We start from the raw sequence: 18,698 nt of genomic DNA, 5'->3' as shown, positions 1-18,698 counted from the left end.
AACCCAAAGTTTGCGCAAGTTCATCTTAACAGGACTAATATAATAGTTCAAAATGGAACTAGGTTCAAATAAGGGAAAAGCCTTTGCTTGCATCTCACTTTTGTTACTTCTCTAACCTTCTCCATACAAATAGTTTGCTCTTATAAAGGTCTGTAATGCTAAACCTGGAAGTATTTATAAGGATGGTTTCTGATTTCTTCTTCTAAGGTCACATACCTCAAACAGGTTTCATGATTAGTTGTACAAAACAAACAAAAATATGACTGTGCCTATGTAACACTCAGACATTTATGTCTGTGTAAATTCATGTACCTAGAGATAATGGAAAATGTACCAGGAATGCTTATTTGTAAGACTATGTTGGAACAGTTTCAAATACGATTTTCAGTTCTAGTACAGTAACTTTTTCTACTCTGTCTTATATTCAAAGTCTCTTTGCTACAGGAAAAGACATACAAAGTCAACTCACAGTTTGTTACAAACTTACAAACTCAATTTTTTTTCCAGTTAATTACCTTAATTACCTGAGTCTCCCTGACTTGACTTCAAGTTCAGCCTGCATGATGTCTCCTACTCTAGACAGCAGAAACACTACGCTAGTTTAAAGAGGGAAAAAAAAAAAAGGAAAAAGGTTAGAAAACAGGTAAGTGAGAGCTCAGCAATAACTGGTTCTTTATGTTACAGTGACTTAAGTTTCCATGTTACCAGGAAGTAAAACTGTTTTGCATAAATACTCATAGAAAAGAACATAAATGCCACACAACACTCATTAGAAATATAGAATTTATTAACTCTTTACATTAAGACAGCAACATATTGCAACTTCGAGTGTGCCACTTGTATCATAGATGACTTACAGACCCTCTGTACAGCTTACAGCTGTAGCTATTGCTAGCCCAGAAATGTTTAACTGAATTGGAGTGGCTCTTTAAATCTTTCAGTCATTAGCAGCAATTTTTGCAGAAGGGTAGTCCTGAAAATCCACTTCATGAAAATACATCTGTCAAAGCCTATGGTATCCAGCTGCATAATGAATCTTTATAGTTTGTAGTCTAAAGAAACCAACTTTGACAGCAGCAGTGGGCAGGGAGATTGAGGACTTGCCCCTTCCCTTCAGAAACAGTTTTCAATAAAGGCAATTCCATGTCATAAGGCCACCAAATTCCTCACTATCTTTGAACTGCACTTTTGACAAGGCAAACTCCTTTCCTATCCTTTGAGTTCTGCAGTCCTTACTCCCTTTTCCCCTTGCACATCCAGGTGCAAGCTAACAAAAGCAGTCAATATTACAGTTCTGATATCATCCTAAAACATTTAAGAAACCCACAACTAGAAAAGTCTGAGCAACAGAAAAAGAAAATTGTTTAAAGCTTCCAAGAACCACAAACAAGAATTATCTGCACAACCAGTGCCCTGACATTACTCAGTGTATTTCCCTTTATTCTTACAAGCTCAGAAGAAAGGCAGTAGTTTTGTTTTGTTTTTTAACCCCTTTAGTCTTTTAACTCTTCGCATGTTCTGCAGGAGAATACAAGGACTTACAGTGCCTTATTGCACAAAAATTCAGAGGAACAAGGAAGTGAAAAGAGATAAGGAGACACTGCTGTTAGCAGGCTCTGCACCAGCCATACAGAGAATATGCATACGCAAAAGGGATTTTGTTGCTTTGTTTTTGTGTTAATTAAAAAAAAAAAAAAGAAAAACACTATTCCTGCTAAGGCTGGTTGCACAATATTTGTTTTTAAGAACCACCTTTCAGTCTGACTCTGTTCCTGCAGACAGACTTCTTTGTGATCCATTTCTCACTAACATCTTGCTGTAGTTTTTCTGTTGTTCTTCCTTGAAACTATCTTTGACTTTTGCTCGTTTCAGACCTCCATCCCTGCAGAGAAAGAGCAAAGAGTAAGCCATCATGTTTGCTGTTGAGTTTTTTTTGTTTTAAATACGCTATCATCAAACTACACGTCATATCAACTGATGTGAGTCAACTCTAGTCTTAACATCCAACATCTCAGAGATTTTTCTGAACTTCTACACCCAGTTTTAATAGGTTTTTTTCTTTGTTTCTCTAAACAGTACGTACCTTAAGCCTTAATGCACATGTTGTTCAACTGTAGAGATCATTTATTAAAGCAGTCTGATCCAGTGCTGACAACCGGTTCCAACTAGGATACAAGTCTTTGCCCATCTGAGGGGCTATTTCCTATGGCCAGATGGCCTCATAGCTGAATCAGTTCACCCATTTTCTATAGATTTTTTTATTCATATACACGTATATGACTGTTACAATTACTCCCTTGTATTCTCCCAGGTAAAATAAAGTTAAATGCGTTTCTCAATCAAAAAACATTTAACAACTAACAGAAGCCTACAAGTTCAAGCAGTCCATACAGTCTTGCTAATGATGCAATCACTTACCAAGGAAGTTCAGTCAGTCCCCCTTGGCGAGCAATGGCTGACCTTACTCGGTTGGCAAACTGAACAGCGTCTTCTCCATCCTTTGAGTGTTTTAAGTTGAATCAAAACAGAGAGAAGTAAATTCAACCTGACCTCCATCACCATCATCTGCTCCATCATTAACTGTGTACCAAGTAATCCCACCCTCCTCATGCCAACATAACCTGAGGTTTCCATGAGATAAACATTTAGCTCATTTTTCTCCAGAATATTGATGTTAAGGGAACTTGTGCTCCAAAAGCATGGATTAACAGAGAGGATAAGGTTTTAAGCTACAAATGTACCATTAACTGCAGCTTGCATTAGTAGCAACACTATCATATACAGCAGTATATTTACCACTATTCTTTGTATCTTTAGTACAGCAACAGTAGTATCAAGCTGCATTCTACATTCAGCAGAGATTCTCCCAGTATTTCAATACATCTGGAAAAGCTAAGTCTAATCATTTATTAAACTAACCACCAATAAAAGCACTGCATAAAACAGATTTGGAGACATGGAGTGGACAGGGGTTTTGGAGAAGAGTGCAAAGAGACACTTGCAAACAGTGATGATCTTACCTTTCTAACCATTGGTGGCATGTACCACACGTGGCAAACAATGGCCCAGCTGGTCATTATTCGCAGCAGGTAGCTGATAATGTTGTGTTTGCTGCTGTTCCAGAACGCATCTCCAAACTGAGGATCATACTGCAAGGGATCACAGGAAAAATAAAAATGAAAACACTCTTTCCCTCACAGATCACTACAGTTTGTCTTAAGTGCAAGGTGGGTGCTTTCAGCCACAGGCCAGGCTCATTCCAGTCACTTGCAAGCCAGGAATCAACCACAGCAAGCGGCCAGTTGTCACTGCTACTGCGCTTTTCATTAGCAGCTCTGAGACAGCTTCCCATCACCCTGACAAAAACAGACCCCAAATCATTTTCAAGTTGAGCAGCCAGACTCTTCCTCATACCTTGATTGCAACAGGATAGATTGTCCCTCCTATTTCAAAGCTGCCCTTCTTGAACATCATCACGGATGTATTGTTTATACAGGTGCCTGTCCAGAAGATAAAGTTAGTATTTCACAAAGCCTAGCACATTTCAGTAGCAACAGCAAGGAGGAGTAAAGGCAGGCCCTTATGGGGAAGTTAAGCACCTCTCCACACTCGCTTTTCTTCCTTCTCTTGTGATTGATTTGCTGAATAAAGCCACAGCGTGTGTGAGAGAAGAAAGACAAGGCTAAGGTTAGATCAGTAGCACTGTGAATAAACATTCATGGGGCAAAATAAACTGTCTTCTCATTCTTTGGCCAGGACACCCAACAAGCAGGGCAGTATTGCATTGCCTTAGGGTAATTTTACATGAAAGATGAATAAAATAAGAAAGCTAACCCAGAGGTGAGAATTCATTTGGGCACCACAAATCACAAGAAAAGAACAGACATGAACGTATGCTCAGAGGGAAAAAAACAGTTCAACTTCTTACCTTCTGGGAAAATTAAGATTGGAAGCTTGTTCTTATCTGCCACATGTTCCCTGAGTCTGTGGAAGCAAAAGGTAAAGTTAAAACAGCTGTTCTTCCACATTTCTTTCCCCAGGCAGATGCATCAGATTACCAAACACACTGTAAGAAACCAAAACTGTTTAATGGACACAAATCTGTACTTTCCATTCTTTTGCAACAAATCTGAAACACTGTACAATGAGTCCTTCATTACCACATACAAATTGTTCCAATTAGTTTTACACTGAAGCAACGCTTTGCCTGTATGTTACTTTATAAATGGTTGTCAGGAAAGCCAAGCAACCTATGCCATTAGGTCATGCCAATTAACTCCAAACAAACTCAGTTTACAAGTGGCTTACAGCAGGAAAAAACCTGCCACACTTGTTGGAAGATCTTTTTCAGCCAGATACTTCCCCACACACTCCACCTCCACATCAGCAAGCAAAGACTATCATGTCTAACACCTCCCTTCTTGAATTAAGCCTAGACAGATCCTGTTATAGAAAGTCCACTTTATATGCAGAATTCAATTCAATTTAATTTAGATATAGATATTGGGATTTTAACAGCAAAGTAGCTGTTAGGATGATAATTTCCCAGATCTGATATTCTGTGGTTGTCTCTTGCAGTTCAGATCTTACTAGAACCTTTGTATCTGAACCGTTTCATTCTTTCAAGCACTTCTCTGTGACTCAATAGCCATTCATTTTGACCACTGTACCAAAGCCCACTCAAACAAGCACTTTCAGGTCATTCTGAATAAACCTGATCAGTGGACACCATCTCTTCAACCCACTACAAGAACAACACTCTGTTTCATGCCAGCTTACAGTAAGTTGCAATAACAGTTTACTAGCGTCCCTATGATTGGGGTTTATAATCAGCAGTGCCCATGTGGAATAAAGGCAACTGCACATGCCAAAAGATGACACTTCTGCAAATCAACCTTTTGAACTTTCAGGATCTTCAGGTCGTACAATTTCCCCATTTCCCACTGCAACCTCACTGCCTGTTTGCACTTCTGTCTTTCCACAAGCATGTCCCCTGATATGGGTCTCTTCAAAGCTTACTTCATAAATCGGGATCTTCAATTGTAGAATGACTGTTCAGAGGTGTTCTTTCAATCACTAGAATGTACCAGAGTCACACGAGTAGCACAATTCCCCATTCCAGCTCACACCTCACCTTTTTGTCACTAGATGGCGGTCTTTAATTTCCGAGCGCTCAAACCAGACATGAGGACAGGCCTTCACGGTGGCTCTTTGAATAACTCCCATCAATCCACCATGAACCTGGCCAACCTGCAGGCCCAGTGAAACACATCAGCAAACAAGACCTTCAGAAAAGAATAGTTTTCTCTCCTGCATCCCAGCAGATTAGGTCATACTGTAAATCACATCTCAGGATTGAGTAGTGTGCACAGAAGTTATTAAAGCACATTCACTTGAAAGGATCTACAAGCATGCAAGAAAGCCTCTGAAGTATTTCAAACAGAGCCTGAATTGACATTCCCAGAGCAATTTCATCAACATGAAACTTGAAGTCAGACTTCACCATACTTTATGTTTTTCCCCAGTGACTCATGCTCAAGGTAACCTTACCCACCAATTTTGAAAGCTAAAAAAATGCTGAACTCGTGAACCATTATGTCAATCTTTCCTTTTTCCATCTTTCCTCTCTGCCATCAGTCTCCTCATACCATTGCATAGCATCCATCGTTGGTCAGAATGATCGCATCTATCGGTGACGTGTGGTTAGCAACGCAAATGCCTCCTTTCTGAGGTTTGTTCTCCCTGCAATTACACAATTAGTTGTTACACTACTAGTGCACTCAGCACCACAACTCTGTAAAGCCATCAGTTAAATCATCACCTAGTATGACATAAACCTGTGGTTCAGGAACAAACTGCCCTCCCCTCCACACACCTCCCCCAGTTCCTAATAGAATACTTATAAACAAAGGAACATAAACACAGTTCTACAGCCGTAACATTAGCTTGCTTACTTGTTATGGTAATGGATAGTTCCAGACAGAGCTCTCACAAGGATCCGGGAGCATGTGAGGTGCACCACTTCACTCAGATAGTTTTTCAGACTGAAAGAGAAGACACAGGCATCTGGGGCATGCTGGAAAGCAGCTAGACACACGGGATAAGTCCTTTACCCTACTCAACATAACATAGGGCTAAAAGATTTTCCTGGAACCGCGGTGTAGGACTAATCCCAGGTCTACCACCCACTACTACACCTATGCCAAGAGGCACATCATGTCCTTGGTCTCATTTACCTAAGCAAGACACTTGTGCTGGGATTTAAAAAACAGTCTTTTTTTTTTTTTCTTTTAGTACTCTAGGTGAGTATTTCTCATGGCAGCAAGAAGGGCCCCACCAAAGCACTAGCCTCAGTGCCAAACATGGCAAGCAGCCACCCTCAGCAAGGCAGCATTTTTGTGGGTAGAGCAGACTATCAGTAGTCCACAACATGTAAAGCCTGTCCAGTCTCAATCTTCAGTACTTTGGACTGATGCAAGGCTACGTAATTGGCAGTTTGATCCTCACACAGACAGCACTCACCTGCTGTTTGGAAACTGTCCTACCACTGTTGTCCCCACAATCATTGAGGTAATCCCAATGGCAGCGAGAGTAAAGCTACAGAGAAACAGACATAAAAGCCAAGTAAATTTAATTTATATCAGTATCACATTGCAACAGAAAAGGAACTCCAGTGTTCAATTATCCTGCAGATCGTTTGCACAGTCAGTTAATTCCCTGATACGCAATGCTCAAAACCAAACTAGCTAAGGCAGCAGCATGAGATGCCCTGATGCATGTAGTGTGCAAGTTTGACACTGATATTTAGAGGACTGCACAGTTTACATTCACATTTTCAATATAAGCGACTTAGGGAAAGCATTTCACGAAGAGATGATCAATAGACCTCACGTACTGTCCTCTGTGCACAAGATAAATGCTCTGAATGACTTCTTAGCAACTCAGAGGAGAGTTTAAGCCGCTTGATCTTCTGTATATGCCAATTTTGACTTAGTCTGAAAAAAAAACGGGGAGGAGCACATTTATGTGATCCCTGAGCAACAAAAACCCTCTGCAGCCGCAAGCTTACCGGAGTGGCAGAAGGAAGCAGTACCGCACTATAACTCCAATGACCCACACAACAGTAAGCCTCAGGCTGACATAGTGGAAGTTGACGTTAGTCCTTGTGAGGAGATTCCAGGAGACCAGCTCTTCAGAGGAAAACCTCTGAGTGACTTCATCTTCCACAATGGCCTCAAACCCTTTTCTGCAGAAATAGAATATGTCGGAGAATTGGAACTCCATTCGATGTAGACCCGCAATTTCTTTCTCCATAGGAGTTTCATTTCTTTCAATGATACCTTAAGGAAGAAAAGGGTAACCATATGAAGAAGCAAATCTATAAATTAAACAGTCACCCTCCAGAACTCTGCTTTGGTTTAGGATACAAATCTACTGTCAGAGCTGGACTTTTTTTTTTTTTTTAAAGCTCACTGTTTGATAAGCATTCACTTGCTATATGAGCTTTAAAGACAAGTCATGTAAGCTAAATATAAAGATCAAGTAGCTGCTTTCTGGTCTGGCTCATGTAATTGATGACTGAAGAAATCCAGAATAGCATTTAACCAGAACAACTATCCCCTCAGACACTCAACTGCATGACAGAGGTCCGAGTTCAGGTAACCACTTTGTCAGATGCCCTCTGATGAACTGCGTATCTGCTGTGTCTCAAGGTTGAGACACACGGGGAAGGAGGAAGCATCCAGCTGTTTCAAATTACAAAAGCCTTTCTCACAAGTACACACCCTGCAGGGCTTAATTTCCCCTGAATTCCCAAAAAAGCCTTGCCATCCAGAGATACATTACATACAATAGTCACATTACAACTGATGTGGGAATTCTTTGTACTGCACTGTATCACACATACGTGTGAACACAAGGAGCTCCAAGAAATGCATCAGAAGCCTCCAATGTAAATACTGAAAAAAGCACCCAAGAAAGACATCACACTGCAAACTCCTAGCACCTTCAGCTCTGAATTTTGCAGCCACAGCTTGCTATTTCATCAAGAACAGCACATTTTCCTTTTGCTAGCCTATAAACATAAGGAAATAAATATGGCACACCCAAACATGCACATTTCCCTCAGAATCTGAATTATACAAAGCACCACATTCAGCAGCACGGATTACTTCTGTGTAGTGTTCTAAGCACAGATCGGAGCTTTATTTCACATCTCATTCCTTCTTTTTCAGGCAGTACCTTAGAAGTGTCAGGGGGCCCGACCTCCACACTGCAGGCCAGACAGCCCAGCCTCTTGCTCCACCCAGCTGCTGGGGTGGAAGAGAAGTCACAGCCAACAAGTGGGCCAGTGAGACTCCAGCACCCAGTGCACCAGCAACATCCCATGCACTGCTTCCCAGAACCCAGAAAGCTCAGCCAAGCAGCTGCCTTCCCAGCTCGGGCTTCTCAGCTCAAACTGCCATGAGCACTGACACAAGGCTCAAGTTGAACACACTGCTGGCACACCACAGCTGTAACCTTTCCTCACCAGCTGCACAGTCATCGTCACACCCCTGTGCACAGGCTGCCTTTGGGACAAGGTATTACAAGCAGGACCTGAAGGTATTAGGATCACAACTAAGCACATGCTACTTAAGTGATATACTTAGCCCTCTGGTTATCAGAAGATAGTATTTAACAGCCTTTAATCCCTTGGCCGTAGGCAGAGCTCAGATTGCCAGAGGTAGCTGAAAGACAGCTTTAGGTAGGAGTACAGCAAAGATCTTTCTCAACAACACACCATAGCTACGGCATTACTCAGCATGGCAACACGAACCCTGAGCTTCTCAGTTCTCACACACTGGTTAGCTAGCTAATTATGCAAGCCTCAAACTTCTCACTATCTGCTACTTACATTACTTGCATATGTGACATCCACTAGAAGACATAAGTGACTTTAACAGTGCTTCAGTGTTTTCATACCCGTCAACTTGAAGAGGAGTGCTTTTTGACCAGCCTGCACTTACACTGACAGCTCAGAGCTGGCTCCCCAGCTGCTCTGAGACCCAGATCTAGCTTCTAAATACCTTCTCAGCCAAGAGCTCAAATACTGGGACCAGCACAGAAGCACACTGCCCTTCAAACATTAAACACAAGAAAACAGTCCCAGATGATTCCTCACGCAGCAAGAACCAGCTAACATGCTTCTTGGGACTACTCTTCACACGCATGGGAGCTGACTGCTATTTTTGCTAACAGGTATGAAATACACAGGATTTTGGTACTGGAGAGAAAGGCAGTGTCTGCTCAGTCACCTTCTCACATTTACATCAAGAGACCAGGTGAGATTAGTATTTAAGGTATTTGAGTAAGCACATCGTTCCTCTGCAATGAAAAAAACTAGTCCTTGTATGTGCAACATTCCCTTTTTTCCTGACCCATCTCCCACTGAGCACTGGGTTGTTAGGACAGACAGGAGAGGTACTGCACATTCCCCTCGTGTCAGCCAGCACTGAACACACACATGCATACACACGTGCAGACCACCACCTTTACCCCATTTTAATCAGCTACGCAACAATTCACTATCAGCAGAAATTTCTCCTCCCTCAGTAAATATTGCATAATGCAACCAGGCCTCTGCCTCCTCGCATTCTGACACCTCAGCAAATGCCAATACAGGATTGATAGACCTTCACCCACCCCAGTCATCAAGTAGTCTCATCCACATACAGGAACCTAATCATAAGTCAGTCCCTACAAGAGTAGTGCAGAGAAAGCAGTTTGGTGTGAGAGCACAGATATCCTCCATGCTTCCCACACCTTCTCAAAGAAGTAGATCAGAACAACATGCACTGTTTAAGTCTTCTCTCTCTAAAGCTTTCCTCTCTTTTCTAGGAAAAAAAAACCTATGCGCCTCCACAATCAAACTTACAGGAAGGACAGTGCTCTCTCTGACTCTGCAATTAGAGCAGCACAGTCACATCCTCCACACTCTCAGTGACCCAAGGTATGATGGGACTCATCACCCTTAAATGAAGGATGAGTCTCACTCCCTGTATCACTGACTCCATGGAGCATAAGGTAGCTGATGAAACACAAGGGAAACCACTACCTCCCTTTTTGTCCCCCCAAATAATCTTCAAAACACATGACACAGAAAAAATAAGTTTTTCTCCAGCCACAACAAAAATTGTTAGAAGACCAATTTTGACATGCATTAAGAACTGCTGTGCAGTACCTCCAGTTTACTGTTACAGCTGCCAGCTGCCAGCTGAGTCTGCTACCATCAAAGCCTGTTTCAGACCTGCCATAAAGACAGCACAATAACCAGTGTTTCCAGTATTGGTAAGGATGCTCCTTTGCAGATGAAACGCAATTAATCAGCTCTGCAGCTCAATCCCCATTATTGTATCACAGTCACATCAGCTAACTGGTAGGATCAGATAATAATTCACTTGTACGCTAAAGGGCAAACTCCTGCTTCCAGCTCTGCTGCCAAACAAAGAGAGAGACAGAGAAAACACTGACACTAAAGCAGTCAAGAAAACAGAGCAAATCCATGGTGACACAAAGGCAGTTGGTACCAGGACCAGAGCTACACTCACTGCATACACAGTTCCCAGATCTTCTTGTGGCCAACAGTGACCCAGCACAAGCTACCATGATACATGCACTGTATGGGATAAGAAACAGTTGTTTTTTTAAACACCACCACATTATTTCAAACTTGGGCTAAAGAAAGAAATATGAAGCAACTATTCAGCCGTCTTAACAAAAGAGAGCAGCAAGAAGCTTACCTGTGAATTAACTAACTCAAGGGACCAACTCTTAACACCAGCACACTAAGAGAAAAAGTATAACAGCACACATATCCATAGACCTCCAGTAGCACAGAGCTTGTGGAACACAGTCCACTATGTGGTCAGATCTACTAAGATATTATTAAACGCACCCTGATGCTCCCAAGATAAAGAGTTGGCAAACAGCTTTGCAGGCTGTAATCTGACTGCTGCTTTCAAGACAAAAGCACGTTCATATTGCAACTCATGTTTCCCCTCTGCAGGAACAGTGAACGTGCCAGTAGTATTGCAAAATAATTAGACATACAGTAAGTAGATGGCCATCCCACTCTATTATTTCTCTTTCTTGAGCTCACACATACTTTCTCATTTGAAAAGGGCTCGGTCTGCCTACTTCAGCATGTTAGTCTTAACAATATGATCTTACTCCAGGTTCTTACCATTAGCAGCAGGAATCTTCAGCATCTGTGGTTGTGGCTTTTTGACACCTTTTTCAATCCGTATAGTGGCCCACTGTTGAAAAGAAAGAACACATTACTTTTCCAATGTAGTAATCACTTAAGAAATAAGTGTCCTGCAAAACAACACTGTAATTTTCAGTCTCTTCACCAGATAATAATCACTGGTATTCCTAAAACCATACATATACTACCCCTCTGAAGGAACACTGTTGAATATGTCTAATAACAAAAACCATGCGGGTACAGTCAGCACTTTCTGACTCTGCTTGCCAGTCTTCAGAGAAGCAACACAGAGCCTGTCATTTCAGGCACAGAGCCACCACAAGCCTTTGTCACTGGGCAGCTCCTGGAGCTGAGCAGCACAACAACCCTGATGAGCACATAGCACAGTGCAACTCATTCTACCAGTGCTATTTCACTACAAAAAGATCAAACTATAAAAATAAGGTCCTCAGTGGATTAACTCCAACTGAGGCCTGAACAAGCCAGTTCACCAGGGCTAATTGTTTTTTACTATACAGTTTGGGAAAAGGAGACTGAAAGATGGGAGGAAGCAACCCTTGCTCCCCTGGCCACAGGGAGCACACTGAAGCTTCTCAGCACCTCCACCTGCCCACAAACATGAGGTAGAACCTCCCTGGCATCATGAAACGTCTTCTCACTCGCAGCTCTGGCGAGGCTGTAGCTAGTTTACATTATTCTTGGGCTTTCCTGACCTTCAGCTCTGTCAGTTCTGCACAGCACCATGCAACAGCCCTTCTGCCTACTTCAGGTTTCATTTTTATCAGGTTGACCACAGCAAGCCCTTGGCTGCCCTGGAGCTTGCCCATCACCCTGGAGCAGACCTTCTGCCCTGGGTCCACTCCTCCACACAGCTACTTTGCCATCGGATGGATAGTCCAACTGAAGAGGACTGGCTTAGTAGCTCACTCTGAAGAAGGTAACTGTTTTAGTTCCTTCCCCCTGAGACCTTACCTTATTCATAGAAAAGTTATTACGGTAAGTGCTTTCAAAAAAACACTGATCTAGCAGCTTCTATGGAAAAATATGGATCTTCTGCTGTTCAGACCTTCGCAGCTCCAGCAGCAAAGTCATGTTGGTTCACAGCACAGAAACAGGCTGTGTTAATCTACGCAGAAAGGACTCGAAGCAAGGTGGGACAGATGGAAGTCACAGGACATCGTTTGGGTGATGTGTTTGATTCAGCCCAAAGCTAAACCATGCTGTTTTCTCCTTTTCCATTCAACACAGCTGTGGGGCACTGGGGATTTAGGTCCATCCTGAAGGCATTACCTCCAGCACTTAAGCTCTCATGACCAGCACTGACAGAACTGCTTCCTATATCCCATCTCACTATATCAAGTCCTCCTCAAATAAGTCTTCAAAACCTTGTGCCGGCCCACTTTTGCTTTGCACAACCAGGGAAAAGAGCTTCTCTGGAGCTCAGAAAAAATATGCAACTCTCTTCAGATTATTCTCATTACAGAAATCCTGTGGTTACAAGCTCAGCTCACATCCAAAGAAAGTTTCAGGCCAGCCAAGCACAAGGCAGCAACAACTTGAGGATGCAGGCTATTGAGACATAGTTGTGCAATACTCTGAAATTTGCAATATGCCAATATATAGCAATATCCTCTGACACTTCACTTAGCAAAGCAAGTAATGGACTTTTCCCCAAAGCACATAGAGACCACAGGCTCACATAAGTCCACCAACCAACCTTCTACCACCTTCTCAGAATACATTTGTGTTTCCCACTCAGTCTAACAGTCCACTTCTTCATCTAACTTAGGCAAGCTGCAGTCCCCCAAAAGAGAACTTGAAGGGCAAAGGAAAAGATCAGAGAGGACTGTTCTTTTTGCCCTTTGCTTTGCCAGCAGATGGGCACAGGGCCACAGCCCAGCACCATTACAGATGTTGCACAGAGCATTTCCAGGGACTGCTGCCTTGCACTCCATCAGGGGAGAGAGAGCTGAGGCAACTTCACTTTTACTGCCAGCTCTCCCAGGAAACTGAGGCACACTTCAGAAAGGCATCCAGCCACCACATTAGGCCATCTTCCCTTCTTGTTCCTTTCTCACACATGAGACTTTGGGCACTTATCAGGGCACAACTCTACCAGCTGCTACTGCAAACTAGTTTTAAATCCTATTAGCTCTTTCTCCCATGTCTGTCAAACTTCCAAAGACCAGGCACGTGCCAAGCAGCATGACTTGATTCTAACTCAAGTTTACTTAATGTAATCATGCCACTTATCCTTAGGCACTTGAAATAAATTGCTGGCTTTGACAGCACCTCTAACTTTGATCAAGTGAGAAGCTTGTTTATATCCAACTTGGAAAACAAAAAGCACCTCATGCAGCTATGTGAGTCATTTTCCTTCCTCCTTGCCAGCTGGTGATCTGCACCATCCATTGCGACTTCAGCTGCTTCCTACCCTAATGCTCAGCTTCACACCACAAAGAGCTTTCACTACGTAATCTGATTCATCTCACAGAGAGGAAAATACCGTGTCTGCGTACTGGAGATCAAAAAGCATCCTGAAAGTCAAGTACAGGCTCAGTTTTCCTAAGCAGATGACCAAAAAGCCACGTGGCAGGTTTCATGGATGTACTGCAGTAACACTGACATGAGTGCAGGTGCTGAGCAGGCAGCCTGAGGCACCAGGTGCAGACCTAAGCCTTTCTCCAGGGACACCAGAGCAGATTTTGGGAAGAAGCATAAAAACACCAGATTCTTCAACACTAAAAGTTGTGCATCCTGTGCTACTCATTGAACTAGTATGTAAAGCTAGAAATCAGCAGTGACAAAGCATGCAAACACCACAGATCCAACTCGGTAACGTTGCTATTTGCGCTGCTCAGAGCTAAGTAGCTTTCATGCTTTAGTCACACACACAAGTCTGAAGATACCATGCTACATCTCACCAGATAAGAATAGCCTACCAACCTTCCCTTGAGAACATCCCCACTTCATCCTGATAGGAAAGGTTTTTAAGTTTCCAACCCCTGAAAAACTCCCCCACGCACCAACAGCCTATATAAGATAGTTAAGAGACCTATACGGGTTATGCAGCACTCAAGAAAGGTCCAATTAGACTTCAGACGCAAAATAATAATAATAATAAAATAAAATGCAAAGGATTTTCAAAGCCAACACATTTACAAGCAGATACTATGTGCAAAGTCAAATGCAACACATGGTTTCACGAAAGCAAACAGAAAAGATCATTTGTGAGAATCGATCAAGTCAGTTCAGAATACAATGTGCATTTCCCCTATTACCCTAGTAAATTGAGCTTTTCTTGTTTATCATCTTGAAATATCATCTCTGATTTAGGAGCTGTATTCACTGATTATTGAAAAGAGAGATTACCAAACTACTGAAGCAGACTGAAATCTTAAATCATAACGGTGTTGGAATCACTGCTGATTTATTTAACAAGGCTGGCAGGTCCTGCTCAGCACAAAAGCTGCCGTGCTAGTTTAGGTGATCACTCCTTCCTGGAGACCTTCCAAACCTCAAGAGCAACAGAGATTTCAGAGCACCTCCCTCGCAATGGGAGGCAGGGAAATCTGTGTAAATGAAAACAGCAATGCAAGAAAAGGAGCAATCATTTCAGAGGGGGGTGAAAAGTTCTCTGGTTATCCATGTTATCTTTTCCTCACCCTCATGAGATGTCTTTGCCATTGCCTCCAAACAGGACAACTTGCTCTAGCTTTACAAGGAAAGAAGAAGGGGGATATACAACAGAAATGCTAAGCTGCTAATGCCAGCTCCATGCATTATAACTTGAAGGCAAGACGTGGCTACAGCTGCTGCTCTTTGTGAACAGCATTTACTAATCAACAGCATCAGAAACACTGGTGCTCATTTGCAGTGAAGTTGGGAACATTTCAGGTCAGTGTTGTTGACCAGAAAGATGTTGAATTAATTATTGATGCAACCCTGAGGAGGGTAACCCCAGCTCTAGCAACCTGACTTGCATACAAGCAGTCTTATTATTAAATCTGTTGAAACCACCCATAAGAACCTGCACAGGACCGGGGCAGCTGAGGAACTTAATTAACACAGCCAAAGGAATTTAAGATTATGTAGTAGATGTGATAAAACACTTTTCCAAAAGCTTTTTCTGGCCTGTCAGCATGAGCGCATCATCCCCATCAGACTCATCTTCAAGAGCTGCTTTCCATTAACTTCTGCCCCTTCAGAGCCATCCTCTCAACTCAGAGTTCTCCACCCAACAACTCACAAACAACACCAACTACAGAGATACAAAGACCTTCAACAACGCTGTTAGACACCACTAATCAGCAAAGCTTGATTAAAGAAGTCAACGAATTCAACATGAATCAGCAGAAATCCCACAGTGATTCACAGATTTACAGGCTATGTATTTTCCCTTTTCTTTCCTCACCCTTACACTTAGCACCACATGCCATAGCTCTTAATCCCAAATGGCTTAGCGAGCAAAGCTGATGCCTGGAGAATGGGGGAAGGAACACATCCCATCCCACGTGGCAAGGACCTACTATTTGATCAAAGGCACAAAGACATCCTTGTTGCCCCAAGGTATATTCTCAACATTAGGTCTTTTCAGGTTGTACAAGTGATCTCTAAAGCAAGCACCTTCACTTCATAGGTGCTAAACACTGTTGCACCCTTCTCAGCGAAAGCGCATTCCCTGCCTGGCAGCATTATAAGTTATTAGAAATTGCTTCTGTTACAAGGGGCCACAGTTACATAATGTTAACACACCTACTACTCCAAGTATCCGCTGTGTATTATCACACTCTGGGAGAAAAAAAAGCAAGCCAAAAAATGCTTTCTCTGCTAGTCAAAAGCCCCAGAGATGGAAAACTTTGATGGAGGGGAGTATATGATTGAGACCAGGAAAGAAAGATGCACAAAATTAAAAATTGGAAGCAACCTGGGAGTTTTTAAAACCAACGAAGAGAGCTGTCTCACTGGGACAGATCACAGGAGGCAGTCTCTGTCGTTTCAACAATAAAAAAGATTTCTGTGGTGAGTGATTCCACAAGCATCAACACAGCAGGGCAGCATCAGCCTAAAGTATTCTTCATAGAAGTCAGCAGCTGCCAGACAAGCTTTTGTAGCAATTACCCAACATTTGAACTACACACACATGCTAACACTGTGCCAGAGATTGTTCTTATCACACTGGAAGGGAAGCCACAGGCAGAAGAAGTTTCCTCTCAATTTGGAAGAGCAGGTTAGAAGCAAGTTAATATTCTGGAAAGAATACAGCAGGGGAAGAAGATTTTCTGATAGCAAGTAGGCAACCAGCACTACTCCAATATAAGAATAGCTTGTCATGGTCCTCCTCTATTTTCACCTTCTCATATAGAGAAACAAATACATGTTTATGTACCTTATATAAAGCTGGTCATCCCTAGTACAATACTCTGGGTTCAATCAATGCAGCCCAACAGAAGTACATCCTCAACACTGCTGTCTGTACATGCTTAGAATAATGTTCCTTGCTAAGACAGCTCAGCATGGCAAAAAGGTCATTGTGCACCAACTGATCTCCCTTGTCAGTATTATCAGCACACCAGAGCACAAGAACACTTTTGTTCTTTAAAGGAGCTTTTACTCTCCCTTTCCCTGGGCCATGCCTGAAGCATGGGAAATAAGCATCACCCCTTCTGAATCAAGTGTAAACAGTTCTACTTCTACAAGCAGACAAAAATACTATCTCAAGCCCAGCACCCTTCTCATCTTGCTCCATCCCACAGCCTCACGTTTTTCTGCCACATTACACACCAGTGGGGATTAACAGACACACTGCACACTTCAGACTCTCCTTTTACTTGGTACCCAGACTCCAGTGCCCAAGATGGTGGAGCTGGCCCATTGTAACAAATTAGCTCGAATAACGCACATACATTACCTGACAGTACAAGCTATGCAGAAATTCAGTACCACAATCACCATGCCCTTCCAGGGAGCCAAGAGAGGACCACACACCAAAGCAGAGCCAAAGTAGAGTAACCCAATAAACAGCAATAGTTCCTTCAATCCAGCCCAAAGAGACAACAGATGCTGTAGATGTGCAAATTGCTCTACAGGCCCAAGATCCCACCATTATCCTGGCAAAGATGAGGGGTTGGCTGGAAGATCCGAGGCTGGAACTGAAAAGGAAGCTGTCAAGAGAGCCACTGCAAGGAGTCTCACTTGTCCGAGACTGCAGCATCCTATGACTCAACACAGCCACTACTCAGCAGGAAGCCCACAGACTGAATTCAACAGCCAAGGAAGTTCCAGGCAGCACAGCTGCACAAGGCCAACAGCTCCATATTCACCACGTTCCTCTGCTAACGTTATTTCTGTCACAGAGAAGTCAGATGTGACAATATCTATCTCCAGGGGCTCCTGTAGGCACTACCTGGAACTGGCTCTGTGACAAGCTGCTAAGCAAGGTCTATCTGTGAGCCAAGGGGACATTTCTCAACGACAGGCCAGCTGTAAGATGTTCTCCACACGCACACATTCTGTAGGAGAGAACGATCCACGCCTCAAGTTCACCTTGTTTCCTCTAAGCAGGACGAGTCTGTCTGCTCAGGAAACGAAGCAGAGCTCAACACGGCCGGCTCCTCACCTCAGAACCCTTCCCCAGCTTGGGAACGGCTACTCCGCACCCTCCACCAGAACAAATCTGTCTCAGGCCCCCCAGAAAGCACTTGAAGCACGCTCACTCGCACCAAAAGCCTTAAAACGTACCCACGGCAGACACACCCGAGAGCTATCGCTGAAGAACGGGATGAACCGAGGCGGCACAGCCACAGGCCGTACCCAGCCCTCCGTGGCGGCCCCGCGCCCCCCGCCCGCGCACCGCGGCCGTGAAGGACGCGCGGGCTGCCTACCTCCAGCGTCTTCACCAGCACCCACATGTAGGCCTCGGAGATGCCCAGCGAGACACCCAGCGCCGAGGGCAGCACGATGAGGGCGAGCACCAGCGAGAGCCACGCCGTGCCCAGCGACACCGCCAGCGAGCCCAGCTCCTCCATGGCGGCGAGCGAGCGCCCGCCGGCACCTCCGGCACCGCCACAGTCCCCGCGAGCGCGGGCGCCGCCGCCCTAAGGCCCTGCGGCCCGCCCCGCGGCCCGCCCATCTGGCTGCCGCCTCGGCGCGGTGTGCTGGAAAGGTGCGGGACGAGCCGGGCGTTCCGTGTTATTTAGGCACTTTGTCTGCAGGGGGCGCGCGGCGAGGGAACGCGCGAGAGCGTTGCTTCCGTGGCGGTCGGAGGCGAGAGGGCGTGGGGTCACAGGATCACGGGGGTCAGAAGGGACTGCTGGAGGTTCCCAGCCCAGCCCCCCGCTGGAGCAGATCCCTGCAGCAGGTCGCACAGGAAAGGGCCAGGCGGGTTCTGAGTATCTCCACAGACGGAGATTCCATGACCGCAGTGTTCAGTGCTCTCTTACCCTCTTTC

General features: G+C 44.0%; 1 protein-coding gene across 5 annotated transcripts; it reads right to left on the bottom strand.

Annotated features, from left to right (window-relative positions):
• Positions 1-766: 766 nt before the first annotated feature.
• Positions 767-18,364, bottom strand: LOC125692413 (glycerol-3-phosphate acyltransferase 3). Of its 5 annotated transcripts, none has more exons than XM_048942906.1 (12): positions 18,133-18,364; positions 11,225-11,297; positions 7,070-7,340; positions 6,523-6,597; positions 5,955-6,044; positions 5,649-5,742; positions 5,135-5,250; positions 3,929-3,984; positions 3,415-3,500; positions 3,021-3,149; positions 2,419-2,498; positions 767-1,882 (listed from the first exon to the last, which is right to left on the bottom strand). In XM_048942906.1, the coding sequence occupies exons 1-12, from the start codon at positions 18,274-18,276 to the stop codon at positions 1,756-1,758; spliced, it is 1,341 nt and encodes a 446-aa protein (XP_048798863.1). In that variant the 5' UTR covers positions 18,277-18,364; the 3' UTR covers positions 767-1,755. The 5 variants fall into 5 exon arrangements, with proteins under 5 accessions (XP_048798863.1, XP_048798868.1, XP_048798866.1 ...); XM_048942911.1 differs by lacking the exon at positions 18,133-18,364 and adding an exon at positions 17,990-18,059; XM_048942909.1 differs by lacking the exon at positions 18,133-18,364 and adding an exon at positions 17,868-17,927.
• Between the last annotated feature and the right edge of the window lie 334 nt (positions 18,365-18,698).

The sequence above is a fragment of the Lagopus muta genome, chromosome 4 (genome assembly GCF_023343835.1).
Source record: "Lagopus muta isolate bLagMut1 chromosome 4, bLagMut1 primary, whole genome shotgun sequence".
Lineage (NCBI taxonomy): Eukaryota > Metazoa > Chordata > Aves > Galliformes > Phasianidae > Lagopus > Lagopus muta.
Note: the sequence above shows the minus strand (reverse complement) of the source record. Positions and strands in the feature narration are given on the sequence as shown.